The 22,022-nt window shown below is 47.7% G+C and overlaps 1 protein-coding gene across 1 annotated transcript in view; it reads left to right on the top strand.

Moving 5' to 3' along the window:
- gabbr2 (gamma-aminobutyric acid (GABA) B receptor, 2) overlaps positions 1-22,022 on the top strand; it is a 1,455,116-nt gene that overhangs the window by 1,005,783 nt on the left and 427,311 nt on the right. Inside the window, exons 6-7 of the mRNA XM_072509007.1 lie at positions 16,145-16,333; positions 16,782-17,018. Of these exons, the coding sequence (XP_072365108.1) occupies positions 16,145-16,333; positions 16,782-17,018 (426 nt within the window). The remainder of the gene's footprint in view (positions 1-16,144; positions 16,334-16,781; positions 17,019-22,022) is intronic.

Genomic DNA, 22,022 nt, shown 5'->3' on the forward strand with positions numbered 1-22,022 from the left:
CGGAATGATGATATATTTCCAAGTCGGGATGTTGAGTGAGTTAGTGGGGAACTTCCAAGTGGTGGTGTTCCCAGCTATCTGCTGCCCTTCTCCTTCTAGATGGTAGTTGTTGTGTGTTTGGAAGGTGCTCCTGAATAATCAGTCAAATGCTGCCTTGACATCAAGGGCAGTCACTGTCACAATGGACAATGGAAAGTTGCCATCGGGTGAGCTGAGTTAGCAGGGCAAGTGATTTGTGCACACTCTGGACTCTCCAGAGATCATGAGGCCATAGAGAGGTCTGACTACAAGCAAGGATGGACCTCGAATTGAGGTACTCAGAGATGGACACCAATAGCGAAGAAGATCAACAACCTCACATGCAGCTGCAGACTCCCAATCATGACGAGGACAGAGGGAAGGAAAGGGGACAGTAGACAGTAGTCCATACTCTCAACATTGAATGCTAGTGAGGAAGAAGATACAGCTACCTGAGCATGGCAGGGTATCAATGTGGGAGAAGACTGCTTCTACCCAGCAGTTAGTATCTCAGATTTGCGACCTTTTTGAGAAAGAGCACCAACCTTACAACACTATTCACTAAAGTCACTGTGCCCTTGAATTTCTTTGTCTCTGGTTGCTTCCAAGAATCAGTGGTGGACTTTGGTAATGCCTTGCAAACAGCTGCACATCACTGGATCCTGTGAGAACTGGATAATACATTCAATTTAAGACAGCAGGGCCTTGCAGCTGTGAAAACCAAGAGGATTTGCTGGATTTCCGTCAGTGCAGGATGGTAATACCATTATGATTTTCAGAATGAGGGATCCAAATTCCAACTTCCCAATGCCCTCGGTAAATGTGTGGATTGAGGAAATGGGGAAAATAGCAATCTTACCACCTTAGGATGTGACGAAAGAGTTTGACAGATGATTTTTAAATTTAGAGTACCTAATTCATTTTTTGTCACAATTAAGGAGCAATTTAGTGTGGCCAATCCACCTACCCTGCGCATCTTTTGGGTTGTGGGGATGAGAGCCACAGACACTGGGAGGATCTGCAATCTCCACACGGACAATGACCTAGGGCTAGGATCGAATACGGGTACTCAGCGCCGTAAGGCAGCAGTGCTAACCATTGCACCACCAGGCTGCCCCTTGACAGATTTTTTAACAGAGTGCACAAAAGAGATACAGGCTGGCCTCGGAAAGAGTCCAGAGGAGGTTCACAAGAATGATCCCTGGAATGAAGAGCTTGTCGTATGAGGAACGGTTGAGGACTCTGGGTGTGTAATCGTTGGAGTTTCGAAGAATGAGGGGGGATCTCATTGGTACTTACAGAATACTGAGAGGCCTGGATAGAGTGGATGTGGAGAAGATGTTTCCACCAGTAGGAAAAACTAGAAGCCGAGGGCACAACCTCAGACTAAAGGGACGATCCTTTAAAACAGAGATGAGGAGGAATTTCTTCAGCCAGAGGGTGGTGAATCTGTGGAATTCTTTGCCGCAGAAGGCTGTGGAGGCCAAATCACTGAGTGTCTTTAAGACAGAGATAGATAGGTTCATGATTAATAAGGGAATCAGGGGTTATGGGGAGAAAGCAGGAGAATGGGGATGATTGAATGGTGGAGCAGACTCGATGGGCCGAGTGGCCTAATTCTGCTCTTTTGTCTTATGGTCTTATGGCTTTTATGGCTCCCGAGGAGAAGTACCAATAAACTGTTACAATATTTAGATTGTATGAGGTCTGGGCTACCTTTCGAAGACTTTTGATTCAAGTATTGAGACATCATGCCCATTATGTTATTGTCTGTCCCCACGAGGCGGAATGGGTCCAAACAATTGAACACCTCCAAGGCTGCAGCCTGGATGAGGGCGGCCATTTTGCACGCTTTTCGCGGCCTCCCGCGCTTGTACACGCCAAACGAGGGGACGGTGATGTGGAGGAACGTGGTGCGCAGGCACGACCGCACCGCGCATGCGCGGTGATGCAACGAGCGTACTGATGTCATGACGTGCGGCAACTGTGGTTCCGCCCATTTAAAGTGGCAATGTCCTGCAAGATAGCGACAATGCCTACGATGTGGCAGACTTGGCCACTATGCTGCCTGCTGTCGAGCAGCTCAGCCTGCCAATTCAAAACGTTTCAGCCAGCCTCGCAGGAACTTTCGGGCAATTCAACCCACGTTCACCGAGTTCGATTCCGACTTCCCGCAGATCAGTGACACCGAGGACCCGAGGGAGCCTTTTCGAGTCGCTGTTATAACAAAGAACAAGCTGTCCCCGAATCAAAACCACCAGCCGCTGTCGGTGCACAGCATTGATCCAGACGACAAGTGGTGTGCCACCCTGACGGTCAACCGATCCCAGATACGATTCCGCCTGGACACTGGTGCTTCCGATAATCTCCTAGTGTGGTCAGACTTTCAGACCCTTGGGGTTAAACAAACTATTCCTCCGTCGACCTGCCAACTAGTGGACTACAATGGGAACGTTATTCCTGCTACCTGTTCATGCCAACTCGAAGTGACATACAACTCGCGAAAAGCCATCCTTCCCTTCGAGATCGTGGGCTCCTCGAAGGACTCTCTGCTAGGCGCACAGGCGTGCAAACTCCTAAAACTTGTTCAACGAGTACACTCTCTCCAGAGGACACGTCTGCCTTCCAGGATGCGGACTTCAGGGTGCAACTCAATGCCATCATCGACCAGCACCGCGACGTTTTCAAAGGCATGGGCTTGCTTCCATACACTTACAAAATCCTGCTCAAACAAGACGCCATGCCTGTGATTCATGCACCCCTCAAGGACCGCCTCAAGCAACAGCTACAGGACTTCCAGGACCAAGGAGTGCCCTCCAGAGTGACGGAACCAACCGACTGGGTCAGTTCCATGGTGTGCATAAAGAAGCCCTCCGGCGAGCTCCGGATCTGCATTGACCCAAAGGATCTGAATCGCAACATAATGAGGGAGCATTACCCTATCCCCAAGCGCGAGGAGATCATGTGCGAGATGGCTCGGGCCAACATCTTCACCAAACTTGACGCCTCAAAAGGATTCTGGCAAATTCAACTAGACAGGTCCAGCAGAAAGCTATTAAAGGTATTAAAGGTACCCCGTTTGTCAGATACTGCTACAACAGGATGCCGTTTGGGATTATATCGGCATCAGAGGTGTTCCACCGGATCATGGAGCAAATGATGGAGGGTATTGAGGGTGTGCGCGTCTATGTTGACGACATCATCATTTGGTCCACCACCCCGCAGGAGCATATCAGTCGCCTCCAGCGCGTTTTCAAACGAATACGGGACCAAGGCCTACGCCTCAACAGAGCCAAATGTTCCTCGGCCAGACGGAACTCAAGTTCCTAGGGGACCACATCTCCCGGGTGGGTGTGCGGCCGGATGCGGACAAGGTGGCAGCCATCACGGCCATGCAGAAGCCAGCGGATAAGAAGGCGGTCCTCCGATTTTTGGGCATGGTCAACTTCCTGGGGAAGTTCATCCCCAACCTCGCCTCCCATACCACAGCTCTCCGGAACCTGGTCAGGAAGACGACAGACTTCCAATGGCTTCCCGCCCATGAGCGCGAATTGAGGAGCTTAAGACCGAGCTTACCACGGCCCCGGTATTGGCATTTTTTGATCCCACGAAGGAAACAAAAATTTCAACGGATGCCAGCCAATCCGGCATTGGGGCGGTGCTCCTGCAACGCGATGAGGCCTCATCATGGGCCCCCGTTGCATATGCGTCACGTGCCACGACCCCCACGGAATAGCGCTACGCGCAGATCGCAAAGGAGTGCCTGGGCCTGTTGAATGGGGTTGACAAATTTCATAATTACGTGTACTGCCTCCCCCAATTCACTGGCGAGACCGACCATCGCCCGCTGGTCAACATTATATAAAAAGACCCGAATGATATGTCCCCTCGCCTCCAGCGCATTCTGCTCAAACTCCGGCGGTACGATTTCCAGCTCCCATACACCCCGGGCAAGGACCTGATCATAGCCGACGCTCTGTCCAGGGCAGTCAACACCCCGTGTGACTAAGAGGGGTTCATCTGCCAGGTTGACGCCCATGTGGCCTTCATGGCCTCCAATCTGCCGGCCATGGATGAACGCCTTATCCACATTCGCCGCGAGACTGCGGCTGACCCCCTACTACAGCGTGTCATGTGCCACATGACGGACGGGTGGCTCAAGGGACAATGCCCGCAGTTCTACAATATCAGAGACGATCTGGCAGTAGTCAATGGTGTCCTCCTGAAGCTGGACCGCATCGTGATCCCGCACAGTATGCGCCAGCTCATTTTGGAACAGCTACAAGAGGGCCATCTTGGCGTGGAGAAGTGCCGACGGAGGGACCGAGAGGCTGTGTACTGGCCCGGTATCAATGAGGACATCGCCAACACAGTGCTCAACTGCCCCACCTGTCAGCGGTTCCAGCCGGCCCAACCATGTGAGACCCTACAGCCCCATGAGTTGGTCACGTCCCCTTGGTCTAAGGTAGGCGTTGACCTGTTCCATGCGATCGGCAGGGGCTATGTTCTGATTGTAGATTATTTTTCGAACTACCCAAAGGTCGTACGCCTGCACGACATCACATCATCGGCGGTCATCCGTGCCTGCAAGGAGACCTTTGCTCGTCACGGCATCCTACTCACTGTGATGTCGGACAATGGCCCCTGCTTCGCAAGCCAGGAATGGTCCAACTTTGCCAATAGGTACAACTTTGCACATGTGACATCCAGTCCCCTGCACCCCCAATCCAATGGCAAAGCGGAAAAGGGCGTCCACATCGTCAAACGGCTCCTCTGCAAGGCTGCCGATGCAGGATCCGACTTCTACTTCGCCTTGCTGGCCTATCATTCGGCCCCACTCTCCACGGGCCTGTCGCCAGCCCAGCTGCTCATGGGACGCACCCTCATGACCATGGTGCCGTCCATTCACGTCCCAGACCACGACCACGTTCCGGTCCTTCAGTGGATGCAACAGTCTCGTGCACAACACAAGGCGGCGCATGACGCTCGGGCGACTGATCTCCCTGCTCTGGCGTCAGATGACAATGTCCGCATCCATCTTCCGGAGGGTGGCTGGTCTGCAACTGCTGTGGCCCTTTGGCAGGTGTCTCCCCGCTCGTTCCTGGTTCGTCTGGCAGATGGTTCCATTCGCCGCCGCAATCGGCGTGCCCTTCGTCTCGTTGCATGCTCGCTACGTGATCCTCCACCGGTGCCACGCCCTCCTGTTGTCTCCAACCTGGACTCTGTGGAGATTCCGAATACTCTGCATCTTCCTCACTCTGCCGTGGCCCAGCCCGTTCCTCAGCCGGTGGCTCCTGACCCAACCTTGAGGCGGTCAACCAGAATTCGGCGCCCACCTCAGAGACTTGACTAATGTGTTTTACAATGTTGGACTCTTTGATCTGTTCTGTTATCCTGTTTCATCGTTCCAGTAGTTTGTATATAATGTTTATTCGTTGTTGGTGTGACACCCTATTTCTCTGCACCAGGCACCTTCCCGTGTAAATAGATTAGCCTCATGTACATAGTCATGTAAATAACATGCATACACATAGTCAGGTACATTCACTACACGATATTTATTGTCACGCAGGCACATGATCTTTATATAAAAGGGGGGAATGTCATAATATACACCAGTATATTATGGTGCAGAGAGACACACACACACACACACTGATGGACATGCAGTGGGACCAATCAGCACACACAACCCCGCAGCCAATCACCAGTGAGGGCACACACACTATAAGGACAGGGGACAGGAGAGTTCCCGCTCATTCTAGTAGCAGCCAGCTCGGAGCTAAGAGCTCACAGCCTGCAACACAGACATTCACCATGTGCTGAGTGCATCAACTGGTTAGGACTAGGCAAGGGTCAACAGTTAAAGCTGGTATTGCATTTACCCACAGTTCAAGTATGTTAATATAGTTAACCTTATAATAAAATAGAGTTGCACCACTTCCAGTGTTGGTGACCTGTTTGTGATCCAGAACACTCAACACATAAATAGCCACAGAAACCCAGGGAAACCGGGTGCTAATGGCCACAGAAACCGGGTGCTAATGGCCACAGAAACCAAGGGGAAAGAGTGCTAATGGCAGTCCCCTGAGAGAACAAAAGATGTGAAAGGCCAAACAGCAGAGAAATTAACATCAGAGGATGAACTGTAGATGTGGGGGAGGGGAAGGTGGAAGCAAAGAGGAGAAAGGTGAAGGAAAGGTGGATTAGATTGGTTGGGGGGGTGGGGGAAATTAAATATATATTAAGAAAGAAAGAAATGGTAAAAGACAGTTAAAAAGAAATGAAAACAAATGGGTCGAAGTGGGGTAGAGCTGATCATCTGAAGTTGTTGAATTCGATGTTGAGACCGGAAGGCTTTAGCGTGCCTAACCGGAAGATGAGATGTTGTTCCTCCAGTGTGCGTTGCGCTTCACAGGAACATTGCAGCAAGCCAAGAACAGACATGTGGGCATGGGAGCAGGGTCTTTTGTTAAAATGGCAAGCAACAGGAAGTTCAGGGTCCTGAATGCGCACAGACCAAAGATGCTCAGCAAAGCGATCACCCAGTCTGCGTTTGGTCTCTCCGATATAGAGGAGACCACATTGGGAGCAGCGAATGCAGTAGACCAAATTGGAAGGGATGCAAGTGAAACGCTGCTTAACCTGGAATGAGTGTTTTGGGCCTGGGATGCTAAGCATGGAAGAGGTAAAGGGGCAGGTGTTACACCTTCTGCGATTAATCGCAGGTTAAGGAAAGATGGATAAGATTGGGGGGGGGGGGGGTTAAAAATATATTAAGAAAGACAGAAATGGTAAAAGACAGTAAAAAAGAAATGGGATGAAAACAAATGGGTCGAGGTGGGGTAGAGCTGATCACCTGAAGTTGTTGAATTTTATGTTGAGACCGGAAGGCTGTAGCATGTCTAACCGGAAGATGAGATGTTGTTCCTCCAGTTTGTGTTGAGCTTCACTGGAACATTGCACATGGTCATATCCAACACTGCTGTTCAAAGCACTTCTCAGAGCGCTGTCACTGCTTATCAAGTGACTACGACATTCTTGGAATCACCTGTCGAACACACCACTTCAGCTATACGTCCTTGCTGCCAACCTTCAACATGGCATCGCATAGGCGTTACAGGCAGATGATCAGCTCTGTTGACATGTCCGACCACCAGCACTCAGGAGGCTGAGGCAGCAGACTGTTGCTGATACCAGTAGATTCCAGGAACAAGACCACTTCCTCAGTGGACCAATTGGCATGCATTATTGGATGTCAATACGACCTGTCACCAGAAGGACACTGTACACTCCCCCACATCCAGGAAGCAGAATTTTACATTCCCCAACTGCACGTTTACAAATGGGGGCCGTGTAAAATTCCTTGGATGACCTTTCTACTGATCCCACCCGTCCCAACCTCTCCACAATTTTACAATGGGATGGGAGAGGCCTCGGCGGGCCCAGCCACCCTTGCCCCACCTGAAGCCCTAAAGTGACAAATTAATGACCACCATAGGACCTTTTCTTGCCCAGCCTCAAATTTTCAGACTGGCTGTAGCGGTTCAGCAGCAGAGGGGGAACTTCAGAAAGTGACCCTGCTCGGGCTTGGCCAGCAAGCGTTAGTGGGAAGGAGGGGTGCCCCCATCAATGACCTCCTTTCAACATTGGCCATCCATAACCTCATCAAGGTGTGGCTCCTTACGAGTGTTTGCTGCCCACTCCACCTTGGACCTCTCCACCAACAGACTCACCATTCCTCTGCCAAAATCTCAGGCTTCACCTCCCCTCCCCCACTCCTGCCTGGTCCTGGATTCTACCCCACTTGGACTTGGACTCTGGGGAAAGCTTGTAGTTCCAGTGTTGTCTACTGCAGTTCTTGGTTATATTAGGACTGAAGAGCTGTCAACCAGTTAATCGTCTGGCAGCTCTCCCGAGGAGAATCTTCCTGCTGATGGAAGGGGCAGAAGTCCCATCTCCAGTTACTTAGTGCTCGTTGGAGTGTCAAATGTGTGTGAGGCAGCCAGAATTACTACTGAACCCTCGAATGGCAGGAAGGAAAACCCTGCCACCCTGAAAATCCTGATCTTGGACTCTACCCCTCATTGAGCTGTGTGCTCTCATCTCCTACAAGGAGAGAAAGCCAAAAGGTGTGAATGTTTGCTCATAAAAGATCTATTAACTTCATGAAAGTGCATAATTCTACTTTGACTCTACAATAAGCCGACACTCCACCTGAATGGCATGAGGAAACTAAATGTGTAGCCCCTCACTGCAATGCATTGGATAATATTTCATCTAATTGGCTCACAAGAATTAAAAGCAACATCTATAGCATATAATGTTGAATAGAACATGTTGAGTATGATGAAAGCTGAAGATGGTTGAAAGCTGTCGATGCCCCAGAGGCAATGTTGTTACCCTACCAATATTAGCCCTTTGCTTCCACGCTAATACTACCTGTGCCCCTTGAAACCTCCAGTGAAGCATTTATAATGTGCTAACAGCCGAGTAGAAATGGATTCTAGTGAAAAATGCACTGAATTATAAATTTCCTAAAATACGAAGGCAAAAAAAAATGAAAAAGAAATATTTCAGGGCGTGTTGAAAGGAAATGTTGTGCAAATTGTGCTCATTTCTGTGTGCTGCAGTGCAAACAAATTTCCCTTTGAAACATCTGGTGAGATCAACTAGCAGTGGAAAAGGATATGCAGCTTGTACAATTTTGACATCGCACTTTTGAGTTCTGACAGGAATCAACCAAGCACCACGTAGCAGCTTTGACTACAACAACCTTTCTGGCAGCTCAGAAATTAGCACTGTTTCTATCCTTCAGATGGACCAGCCTTCAACATAACTTTGTTTTCAATCCTCAATGAAAATCCTGATGTTAGTCCTCAGCAGAGCAGTCAATCAGCTAAAGCCCCAAAGACAGCCACCACCCAACCGCTGATGACAGTCGGTTATTGATACAAAAGCATAGATTCTAGAATTCTGAAATAAAAACAAAAACATTGGAAATATTCAATAGATCAGGTAGAAAATCAGATGAAATATCGACTGGATTTTTGTGAAGATGGAAAACTCCATGATTCTGGGATTTCCGGCCCCGTTCCTGACACCCCAAATTTTCATCAAGACAAGCTGGTATGGGTAGCGAGCGCGCACTCCTTTTATTACAGCCAAAGAAGTGTCAATCAATCAACTCTTTAAAGTATCAACAGCAGAAACTACATAAACCTGAAACCACTTTATCTTGTATAAGTAAACATTGCGCAATTGACAGAATAGATCTGAGAACAAGGGCCGTCACTCAAACAATGATTTTCCTTCTCGGGAGTTGGCATTGAAAGTGCGAGGGATATTGGGAGTGGTTAAGGGCCAGAATTTTCATTGAGTTAGCAAGGAGGGTTTGAGAAGCCATGAGGAGTGAATGGGGTCAACATTTTTCATTAAGTTAGCATGGAGGGTATGAGACGTCATGAGGAGCGAACCTTTGAACTTACCTTTCAAAAGGCTCCCAAATCCAGACTGTGGTTCTCGACTCCTCTGTGCGGCAATGAAACAAGAGTGATGGAGAAGCTGGCTCGACTCCATGAAAATTGAGGAGTCCATAAGACTTAGGAGCAGAATTAGGCTACTTGGCTCACCGAATCTGCTCCACCATTCAATCATGGCTGATAATTTTCTCATCCCCATTCTCCTGCCTTCCCCCTTAACGCCTGATCCCCTTATTAATCAAGAACCTACCTACCTCTGTCTTAAAGACACTCAGTGATTTGAACTCCACAGTCTTCTGCGGCAAAGAGTTCCACAGGATTCACCACCCTCTGGCTGAAGAAATTCCTCCTCATCTCTGTTTTAAAGGATCGACCCTTTAGTTTGATTATTTCCTCTGGTTCTAGTTTTTTTCCACAGTGGAAACATCCTCTCCACGTCCACTCCATCCAGGCCTCGCAGTCCCCTTTTAAGAATGAATAACTCCTCAGCTGTAAGTTCATTGATACATTATTCTGAATATGGAGAGTAAGAAGTCCTGTCTAACTGTTAGCTTAGTACATACTAATGAACATAATCAATGAATGGTTCACACAGAGGAAATAAACAACTGACAGGTCAGCCTTGACTACATTGATTTAAATGTGTGGGGTTTCATTGAGGACTTAATTGGGGATTCCCATGGGGGCTTTTATGGGTGGTTGAGCTGAAGGCTGCTAATGGTATTGGGTTCTAGGATCCTATCAAGGATTAACTGCATACCGTTAGAAGGGAATTGGATGAGATTTGCAAATATTTATAAGAAGAAAACACACAACCAGAATGTAAGTAATTTTACTAACACTAAATTTTCCTTCCATTTGCAGACTGGCAGGGAATTCACTAATGTCAGTTTCCTACTAGTTAAGCAGCTCATTCATCGATTGAAGAAATGTGTAATCAATGTCATTACAACTACACCCTGATTGGTCACATTCTGCTGAAAGTATTCATTAGCCATGACCCTGACAAAAGACAAGAAAAAGATTTTCACTGTTATTTGCAAACAAATGGGTATTAAAGGAAGAGAAATATAAAGTATTGGAATATTATTTGCCAGTGAAATATCTGTGTATAATGATATAAGGGGGCCAATCACTCATTTATATGCCACTGCTCTGGGAGAGTTGTACATTTATTCCATTCTCCTGCATATTTTCTGTACTCTGTTTATTTTTTTTATTTTTCACTATTTATCCACTCCCTTTATAAAAGTGATTGTGCTTTCTGCTTCCATTCCCAGCCTCTTTTCTCATCTGGGATGCTTTGTCTTAACTCTCTATGTAAAACAATTTTCCTCAATCTTTTGGTGAGGTTATGGACGTGATTTCCAGTCACATCGAACTGAGCGCGAAAACGAACGGGCTGGTTAGATAGCGGGAGAAGCCGAAGTCGGGAATTACACAGGGCACTGATCAGATTCCGATCGAACCGGCCCACATCCTTTGATATGATCCGGATCCCACTGCGGCATGGCAAGAAACCAATAATCACCAATTTATACCTATCTCCATTGCATTAATGGGAAGGACCCCCTATCGAAGGGCCTCTCGTGATCTAACTGCCTCCACAGCAAGTGGTCTGGGCGCCATTTAGCACACCTATTTAAAAATGTGAGGCTAGCGCAATGGCTGCTGTGAGGATTGGAAGAGGTGAGTAGTCATCTTCGAAATTGGGCAGTAAGCCAGGGGTCACCGGGGCTGCTGCCCCAATGCTCGGGGATGGCAGGGGGGATCTGAGGGGTCATGTACCTCAATGATTATCGTCCGGTGGCCTTGACATCAAATGTAATGAAGTGCTTCGAGATGTTGGTCATGAGATACATCAACTCCATACGCCCAGAATGCCTAGATCCACTGCAATTCGCATACTGCCACTACCAGTCCACAGCAGATGCTAACACCCTGGCTCTACACTCATCCAGAGAGCATCTCGACAACAAGGACTCCTACATCAGACTCCTATTTATTGACTACAGCTCCGCCTTCAAAACCATAATCCCAGCCAAGCTCATATCAAAGCTCCAAAACCTAGGACCTGGCTCCTCACTCTGCAACGGGATTCGTGACATTCTGACCCATAGACTGGAATCAATAAGAATAAACAACAACCTCCTCCACGATATCCTCAATACCGGGGCCCTGAAAGGCTGAGTACTTAGCCCCCTACTATACTCCCTATTTCCACCCGATTGCGTGACAAAATTTGGCTCCAACTCCATCAACAAGTTTGCTGATGACACAACCATAGTGGGTCGGATCTCGAACAATGGCGAGTCAGAATACAGGAGGGAGATAGAGAACCTAGTGGAGTTGTGTAACGACAACAATCTCTCCCTCAATGTCAGCAAAACTAAAGAGCTGGTCATTGACTTCAGGAAGCAAAGTATTTTACACACCTCTGTCTGCATCAACGGGGCCGAGGTGGAGATGGTTGACAGCTTCAAATTGCTAGATGTGCACATCACCAAAACTCTGACTTGGTTCACCCATGTCGATGCTGTGACCAAGAAAGCACAACAGCACCTATACTTCCTCAGGAAACTAAGGAAATTCGGCATGTCCATATTGACTTTTTTCAACCTTTACAGGTGCATCCTATCTGGCTGCATCACAGTCTGGTATGGCAACTGCTCGGCTCAAGACCGTAAGAAACTGCAGAGAACACAGCCCTGTCCATCACACAAACCCGTCTCCCATCCAGTGACTCTGTCTACACCTCGCACTGCCTTGGAAAAGCATAATCAAAGATCCCTCCCACCTGGCTTACTCACTCTTCCACTGTACCTCGGTGCACGTGACAATAAACAAATCCAATCCAATCCAATGGCCGTGATTGGGGGTGTGGTGGGCCACCATCATTGGGGGGTGGGGGGGGAAATTGCCCAGGCTGGGGGAGGTGAGGGGTCTCAGCCCCCAGGGATCCACTATGCAACTCTCCGGATCATGTATACCCATAATGGTGGCCGCTCCAGCTGCTGCCTGTCTGTCCCACCGAACACCCCCGTGACAGAGCACCATCCATGGTAATATATTGGAGGTCACTTTAACTTCCAGAGACTGCGGCTGCCGGCCGCACAGGTGAAGGTTATTGCTAATGGGGAATTGGTAAGACCAATAATGTGAGCACCTCACAGCTCCTAAGTGGATCCCTGTGGGTACACGTGCCATAACGCAGGCGGTTGTTACTGCCTAGCATCACAATAAAGCTGTCAGGCATGGACATTTGTCCTGAACTCCAAAGGCATCAACATCACAGAGGCAGCAGCCAACATTAGAACACCCAAGAGCTGGGCCTCAGCACTGGGGACATCCCTGTGACCAGAGGGTGGTGTGTGAACCGGAGAGGGAACCAGTACCAGATCCAGGTCACGTTTCCAGCAGGTGTCTGGGGTACAGGGTCTGGGGTCCAGTGCTCAGGGGCCATGCTGCGGCCCTGGTGCGTGTGCAGGACATGTTGGTAGGCACCCTGATGGTAGAAAGGGGATGTGAGGGTGGGAGATACTTGGGGATATGAGAGTACGAAGGTGGATGCCATTGCTGATTGTCAGCCTCACACCCTATTCAATTCCTTCCATATATAATCTTATTGATGATATCTTGCCCTTGTGGTGACATTCGCAGGCCAGGCGGTCAGACACCGGACAAGGCGGCTACAGCAGCGTTGACAGAGGCTTGAGGTGGTGGCCAATGTGCAGGGTACCCCCCCCCCCCCACACCCTGAGGACGTGACTGCCTATCAGGTCAGGGAGGGACTCTGGGGGGAGGCTGACGATGGCCCAAGTTTGTACAGGGGTCGCTGGTCCTTCAAATAGATGTCGGACAGCATGTGCCGCAGGAGGGTCCGCCTCAACAAGGTGACAGCGCGGCACCTGCGTTATGTCCTTGCGGACGTGGAACCATGTGGGTGAGGAGGATATCCGTTCCCAGTGGCTGTCAAGGTCACAACAGCCCTGAACTTCTACGCGTCAGTTTCATTCCAGGGTTTGAACGGAAGCTTCTGCGCATAACCCAACCAATAGCCAACAAGTGTATCTTTGAAGTCACAGAAGCCCTGTTCACCCGGGCAGCCGACTATGGAAACTTTGATCTGGACCAGGCCCATCAAGATATCCAGGCAGCAGGACTCTCTGACATCGCTGGGATTCCCCAGGTCCAGATGGTAATAGATGACACACACGCCTTGTGTGCAATGGGCGGTCTGGGAGCATCCTTCATTAATGGGAAGGGGTTCAACTCCCTGAATGTCCAAATTGTGTGCGACAACCACCTCAAATCATGTTCATAAGTGCATGCTTCCCCGGGGGGGTGCACGACAGTTACATCCTGGGGCAGTTGGAGATTGTAGTGATATTCAGATATCAATATACATGATCAATGTATGTAAATGTAGTACAGTCATTTCAACGCTAGATGTCTCACAGTCAGATATTATAAGAACTGGATTCCCGCCTTTTATAAGTCAGATGTCATGATGATGTGATTCAGAACAGTGAACAAGCAAGATATAGAATAGCTAGAGTGAGAGAAGTTAGAACTAGTTTGTTATAATCGTATGTAGTTATATAGTTATCTGTATGGTACTTTAATTCATTGTTAGTTTAGTATTGAGTAAAAGGACTCACAGTTTATTATTTTATTACTCATTAAATAGTTTATCTTTCAACAAGAAGACTATTGGTCATTTTATCATCCTGGTGGATGCAAGAGTAATATATATATTTTAGATAAATCATTATTTAAAATATAACAGAGATCCCTGGCATTTTTGAGGGACCCCCCCAGTGTGATTTGTTGGCTTTTAGGCATAAGGGGTTACCCACTTGGGACCTGTCTAATGATGCCAGTTTGGAGACCGGAGCCTGATACATGAGACCCAGTATAACAATCTCATTTGGTCACCTGGGTTGTCACTGAGCGGTGCATCGGACTGCTTAAAATGCGATTCCGATGTTTCGACTGGTCTGATGGTGCACTGCAGTACACCCGCTAGAGGGTCGCCTGGTTTGTGGTGGTCTGCGATGCTCTGCACAACCTGACACAGCAGTGGGGTGACGTGCTGGAAGTGAAGGATGAGGAACATCCGGTCACCTCCGAGGAGGAGGAGCCAGAGCAGGAAGGGCTGGAGGACAGGCCCGGTGAGGACCCGTGGGACCAGCCGGAGGGTAGGCGGCAATGGCAAGAGTCTGGCATGCCTGGAGGATCAGGGAGGCCATCATCATCGTCCGCTTCTCATAGGAGATGGCTTCTTCCATCATGGTGGGCAGCACGGGCAGCACGGTAGCATTGTGGATAGCACAATTGCTTCACAGCTCCAGGGTCCCAGGTTAGATTCTGGCTTGGGTCACTGCCTGTGTGGAGTCTGCACATCCTCCCCGTGTGTGCGTGGGTTTCCTCCGGGTGCTCCGGTTTCCTCCCACAGTCCAAAGATGTGCAGGTTAGGTGGATTGGCCATGATAAATTGCCCTTAGTGTCCAAATTTTCCCTTAGTGTTGGGTAGGTTACTGGGTTATGGGGATAGGGTGGAGGTGAGGACCTTGGGTAGGGTGTTCTTTCCAAGAGCTGGTGCAGACTCGATGGGCCGAATGGCCTCCTTCTGCACTGTAAATTCTATGACATCATCCCTCCCCTTCTCCCTGTCCCCCACATCCGTGCCCCCCACTAAGTCTGCCTCGCACTAACCCCTCGATTCCCATCTGAGCCCTTTCCCATCTGTTGTGGGCTAACTTTTACTGCAGGGATACAGAGGGGGCATCGTGAGCCACAAGCACGTGCTTTGTGGGTGGGGGTGGCATGGTGGGAGACAGGCAGGAGCAGCATTGCTGAGCATGGATCAGGTGTGATGGTGGATGGCAATTCTGATGCGGTACGTCGCGGAATTGTGCTGGGGGGTGGGTTAAGAGGTACTGGGTCATTAGGAGGGGGGGCTCCATGGGTAGAATGCGGGACCAGTGCCAAGGGCCATGCCAATTCATCCATGCAGCCCAGGGGAGGTCATTGATCTTCTTGCGGCATTGGATGGTGATCCTCCTGGCGACATTCCCCAAGCTGACGGCTGCCTGCCACTGCCTCCCAGGCTGCACTGGCTGCCCTGTGGCTGACCCTCCAAGCCCTTCAGGCGAGCAGGGTATCCCGTCTGGACTTGACCACATTCATCAGTCTGACCTGATCGACATTCCTAAATCGTGGAGCTGGTCTACGCAGTGGCATGGCTGCGTGCTGTCTGGGGTTTGCTCTGCGGGATCGGTGCTGCTCCCCCTTGCTAGCAGGGAGCCGGAGGGGCAGTTAGTTGCAGCGTGAAGCCCCATTAAGTGCCCTAATTAACATTAGATACTGGTGATGGCCCCGCCCGGTAAGCTATCTGGAAACACCCGGCATTTCCAGATTTGCCTCCACACTGAGCATGTTTATGTGTTTATGTTCCTGAGTTTTTGATTCACTCATAAGTGGAAACAGCTTTTCCCTATTTACTTTTTCAAAACCACTCATCACTTTGAATACCTGAATAAGATCTCTTATTAACCTCCTCTGTTTTCTTCAAGACATTGATAATTCTATTATCAATCTTCAATACAATCAATGGATATTGGTTTGTTCTTTATTTTTAGGCCTATAATGAGAGTATGTACGGAATTAAATACCAATGGATTATCCCAGGCTGGTACCAGCTAAACTGGTGGAAATCAGTGACTCCCAGTTACTGTAATGTGAAAAATCTACTCACTGCCATGGAAGGATCTGTAGCTGTTGATTTTGAGCCACTTAGTACAAAAGAAATCAGGACAATATCTGGGTTGGTGAGTATAGATCTTTCTTTGAACAATTATATTTTTTGTAAAAACATGCGAAAGAATGATCAGAATAAAATCACGGGTACCAAGAATACAAACTCATATCAATAATAAGCTGTAACTGCATGAATATCATGCCCTAAACACTGGGAATATTACCCTGGAGGGAATGTAAAATAAATTGAAGACAATAAACAAATGAGGTGATGGAGAGGCATGAAGACATGAAAATGCAAAGGGAAAAAGTCAAAGGTTAGGATCCCACCATGACGTGCCTCTTCATAGAGGATGTGGCAGGCCATTTTAATTGCCATTTATATTGGCAGGACTGTAATGTCCCATTGGGCGGGAGGGGATGTAAAATCCTGGCCAATGTTTCTCATGTTTCACCATCCTTTTTAAAAACATTGAAGTACTAACATTGGCATTCCAATATTTTCTCAATCTCCTGCAGACGCCCCAACAATATGAACAAGAGTATAATAAAATGAGAGGTAGTGCTGAGTATAGCAAATTCCATGGATTTGCATATGATGGAATCTGGGTAATTGCCACAACATTACAACGAGCAATGGATAGTTTGAAACGCCTTGGCAATCCACAAACCATCCGGGATTTCAATTATGTGAACAAGGACCTTGGACAGATCTTTCTTGATTCCATGAATGAAACCAACTTCTTTGGGGTGACTGTGAGTATTATCTTCTCTGTTTTCCTCTGGGTACTATTCATGTCTACTTAGTCCCATGTTATTTCAAAGATTATTGAAACACATAATTTTTCACTTGAAGAAAATGAACAAATTTAAAACAGTCATGAGCGGTGTGAGATCATATTATTTCAACTGCCGATAGCATGGAGAAGATGTAAGTAGAATAAACTCAATGGTGTATTTTTTCTCTACCGTATCAAGTGGAAACCATTATAGAAGACTGATGGACAGTGTTCCCTCACAATTGCATAGTTAGCTTTTAAGTTGCGGCTGTGCATTAAAAAATGAAAGGGCCTGCACAATTTAAGGAATCGACCAAGCACCATCAAATAATAGAGTAAAATACTGATAGACAATTGATGGAGCTGGAGAGAAAATGTGTGTGAGAACAGAAAATAACAATATTATGTGTTGATGAGCTTTAAATTTTGAAACAACTTCATAATTTAACAGTGTTAAATTACAGCATATTCTGCCAAGAGATGAGCAGGGTCAGTGTGGATTTGCACCACAGACACAGTGATGTGGCGGTCTGGTGCTGATCAGAAATCTTTTCAACATTGATAACTTGTATTTTTCATTTTGCGTAGATCTAGACTTTAGGGCTGGGATTCACGACCCCCCTGCCGGGTCGGAGAATCGGGCGGCGCGAATCCCGCCCCGCCACCGGCTGCCGTATTCTCTGGCGCCATTTTTAGGGCGGGGGAGGGATTCACGCCACGCCGTTCGGGGGCTGTTGGCAATCTCCCGCGATTGTCCGGGCCTCGATGGGCCGAGTGGCCGTCCATTTTTGGCCAGTCCCGCCGGCGTGAATCACTCAACTCACGTGCTGGCGGGACCTGGCACGTAAGTTGGCTGGGGTGGTACTCGGGGGGGAGCGCGGGGGGTCCGACGCCGGGGGGGCCCCCATGGTGGCCTGGCCCGCGATCGGGGCCCACCGATCTGCGGGTGGGCCTGTTCCATAGGGGCACTTCTTCCTTCCGCGCCGGCCCCTGTAGGGCTCCGCCATGGCCGTCGCGGAGAAGAGAACCCCCTGCCCGTGCGGCAAAATACGGCAGCCGGTCTGCACATGCGCAGAACCCGCTGGCGGTTCCGCGCATGCGCGAGATCACGCCGGCCCTTTGGCGCATGCGCGAACTCCCGCCGTCCCTTCGCTGCCGGCTGGAGCGGCGCCAACCCCTCCGGCATCCACCTAGCCCCCGAAACAGGTGAGAATTCCTTACCTTAGGTTGACGCCGGAGTCGTTGGCGCCAGTTTTCCTGCCGGCATGGGGACTTAGTCCCTGGAAGGGAGTATCCCGCTGTAGATATGTAATGTAAGACTTAAAAGGGTGAATTGGAAGAAATATTGCTATTGAAACCTTGGATGTCTTATGGTATTGTGGTATTACTGAACTTGCTTTTGACAATGAGTAACAAACCTTCAGCCATGTGTTAGTTTTAAAATAATGAGACATTTTCCAATGTGGAAATCTGCAACATTTTCTTTGCTGTTGAAATATTAGGTGAACACTGGACTTCTGGATACACGGTAATATCTAACACTGCTATACACTCACCTAGGTTCATGATTACTATTGAATTATATTATCAAGGGACGTGCCTTCTTAGCATAGTAGGCGGCGCATCAGTCTCATAATCTGAAGGTCATGAGATCCTTAGAGAAGGCAGGGATTTTTTTAACAAATTCTTAATATAGAATTCTGCACCAGGTTGACATAGTTGATTCTGAGACTAGGGTCCTGAATCTGAATAAAGGAAACTATGATGGTAGAAGGCACAAGTTGGCAATGATGGATTGGGGAATGTTACTTAAACGGCTGATGGCGGCTAGGCAATGGCAAACATTCAAAGAGTGTATGGGTGAACTGCAACAATTGTTCATTCCTGTCTGGCACAAAAATAAAACTGGAATGTTGGCCAAACCATGGCTTACAAAGGAAATCAATGATAGTTTAGATCCAAGGAAAGGGCATACAAATTGGCCAGAAAAAACAGAAACCTGAGAATTGGGAGCAGTTTGGAATTCCGTGAAGGAGGGCAAAGGGATTGATTTACAAGGGGAAAATAGAATATGAGAGTAAGCTTACGGGGAACTTTAAAACTGACTGCAAAAGCTTTTATGGGTATGCGAAGTGAAAAAGATTGGTGGAGACAAGTGTAGGTCCGATACAGTCAGAAACAGGGAATTTATAATGGGGAACAAAGAAATGGCTGACCAACTAAATACATACTTTGGTTCTGTCTTCACAAAGGACGGGGAAAAAAGTACCAAAAATATTGTTGAACGCAGGCTTTTGTGAAAGGAATCAACTGAAGGAGATCCAAATTAATAAGGAAACAGTGCTGGGGAAATTGATGGGGCTGAAAGCCAATAAATCCCAGGGCCTCATAATCTATATCCCAGAGTGCTTAACTAAATAGCCCGAGAAATAATGGATGCATTGGTGGTCATCTTTCAGGATTCTATAGACTCTGGAACAGTTCCCACAGATTGATGGATCACTAATGTAACCCCACTATTTAAATAGGGAGGGAACGAGAAAACAGGGAATTATAGACAAGTCAGTTTCCTGTCGGTAGTAGGGAAAATTATAGAATCCATTATCATAGAATCATAGAATTTGCAGTGCAGATGGAGGCCATTTGGCTCATCAAATCTGCACCGGCCCTTGGAAAGAGCACCAAATCATTCACTAGCAAAGCACTTGGAAAACAGTAGCAGGATTGGGCAGAGTCAGCATGGATTTACAAAAGGGAAACCATGCTTGACAAATCTACTGGAAGTTTTTGAGGATATAACAAGGCACGGTAGCACAATAGTTAGCACTGTTGCTTGACAGTGCCAGGCTCCCGGGTTCGATTCCCACTTGGTTCACTATCTGTGCGGGGTCTGCACCTTCTCCCCGTGTCTGCGTGAGTTTCCTCCGGGTGCTCCAGTTTCCTCTCACAAGTCCCAAAAGACGTGCTTGTTAGGTGAATTGGACATTCTGAATTCTCCCTCTGTGTACCTGAACAGGCGCCGGAGTGTGGCGACTAGGGGATTTTCACAGTAACTTCATTGCAGTGTTAATGTAAGTCTACTTCTGACACAAATAAAGATTATTATTATTATTGTTATTAGATTTGATGAAGGGGAGCCAGTGGATGTGGTTTACTTGGACTTTCAGAAGACTTTTGACAAAGTTGAACGTAAGAGATTAGTGTGTAAAATCAATGTGCATGGGATTGGGGGTAGTGCATCGAGATGTATAGAAAACTGGTTGGCAGACAGGAAACAAAAAATAGGAATAAACAGGCCTTTTTCCAAATGACAGGCAGTGACTAGTGGGGAAGGGTAGGGATCAGTGCTAGGACTCCAGCTATTTACAATATATATTAATGATTTAGACAAGGAAATTAAATGTAATATCTCTAAATTTGCAGATGTCACAAAGCTGGGTGGGTGAGTGAGCTATGAGGAGGATGCAGAGATGCTTCAGTGTGATTTGGACAAGTTGAGTGAGTGGGCAAATGTATGGCAGATACAATATAATGTGGATAAATGTGAGGTTATTCACTTTGGAAGCAAAAACAGGAAGGCAAATTATCTGAATGGCTACAGATTGCGAGAAGGGGATGTACAATGAGACCTTGGATAAAAGCAAATTACAGCGGAGGCTGGAATCTGAAACCAAAAGAGAAAATGCTGGAAAATCTCAGCAGGTCTGGCAGCATCTGTAGGGAAAGAAAAGAGCTGACGTTACGAGTCCAGATGACCTTCGTCAAAGCGAGAGGAGCAGGGATGTCTTGCTGCAATTATACAGGGCCTTGGTGAGACCACAACTTGAATATTGTGTGCAGTTTTCATCTCCTTATCTGAGGAAAGATGTTCTTGAGTGCAGCAAATGTTTACCAGACTGATTCCTGGGATGGCGGAACTGATGTATGAGGAGAGATTGAATCGGTTAGGATTATATTCACTGGAGTTCAGAAGAATGAGGGGGATCTCATAGAAATCTATAAAATTCTAACAAGGCCAGACAGGGTAGAGTCATAGAGTCATAGATGTTTACAGCATGGAAACAGGCCCTTCAGCCCAGCTTGTCCATGTCGCCCAGTTTCTATCACTAAGCTAGTTCCACTTGCCCGCATTTGGCCCATATCCTTCTATACCCACACTGCCCATGTAACTGTCTAACTGCTTTTTAAAGGAAAAGATTGTACCCACTTCTACCATTACCTCTGGCACCTCGTTCCAGATGCTCACCACCCTCTGTGTGAAAGAATTTCCCCTCTGGTCTCGTTTGTATCTTCCCCCTCTCACCTTAAACCTATGCCCTCGAGTTCTAGACTTCTCTACCTTTGGGAAAAGATGTTGATTATCTATGCTTTTCATTATTTCGTAGACCTCTATAAGATCACCTCTAAGCCTCCTACGCTCCAGGGAAAAAAGTCCCAGCCTATCCAGCATCTCCTTATAACTCAGACCATCAAGTCCTGATAGCATCCTCATAAATCTCTTCTGTACTCTTTTTAGTTTAACAATATCCTTCCAATAATAGGGTGACCAGAACTGAACACAGTATTCCATGTGTGGTCTTCCCAATGTCTTGTACAACTTCAACAAGACATCCCAACTCCTGTATTCAATGTTCTGACTAATGAAACTAAGCATGCTGAATACCTTCTTCATCACCCTGTCCACCTGTGACTCCACTTTTAAGGAGCTCTGAACCTGTACTCCTAGATCTCTTTATTCTGTAACTCTCCCCAACTCCCTACCATTAACTGAGTAGGTCCTGCCCTGAATTGATCTATCAAAATGCATCACCTCACACTTGTCCAAATTAAACTCCATCTGCCATTCATCGGCACACTGGCCCAATTGGTCAAGATCCTGTTGCAATTTTATATAACCTTCTTCACTATCCACTATGCCACCAATCTTAGTTTCATCTGCAAACTTAATAGCCATGCCTCCTACATTCTCATCCAAATCATT

The sequence above is a fragment of the Scyliorhinus torazame genome, chromosome 6 (genome assembly GCF_047496885.1).
Source record: "Scyliorhinus torazame isolate Kashiwa2021f chromosome 6, sScyTor2.1, whole genome shotgun sequence".
Taxonomy (NCBI): Eukaryota; Metazoa; Chordata; class Chondrichthyes; order Carcharhiniformes; family Scyliorhinidae; genus Scyliorhinus; species Scyliorhinus torazame.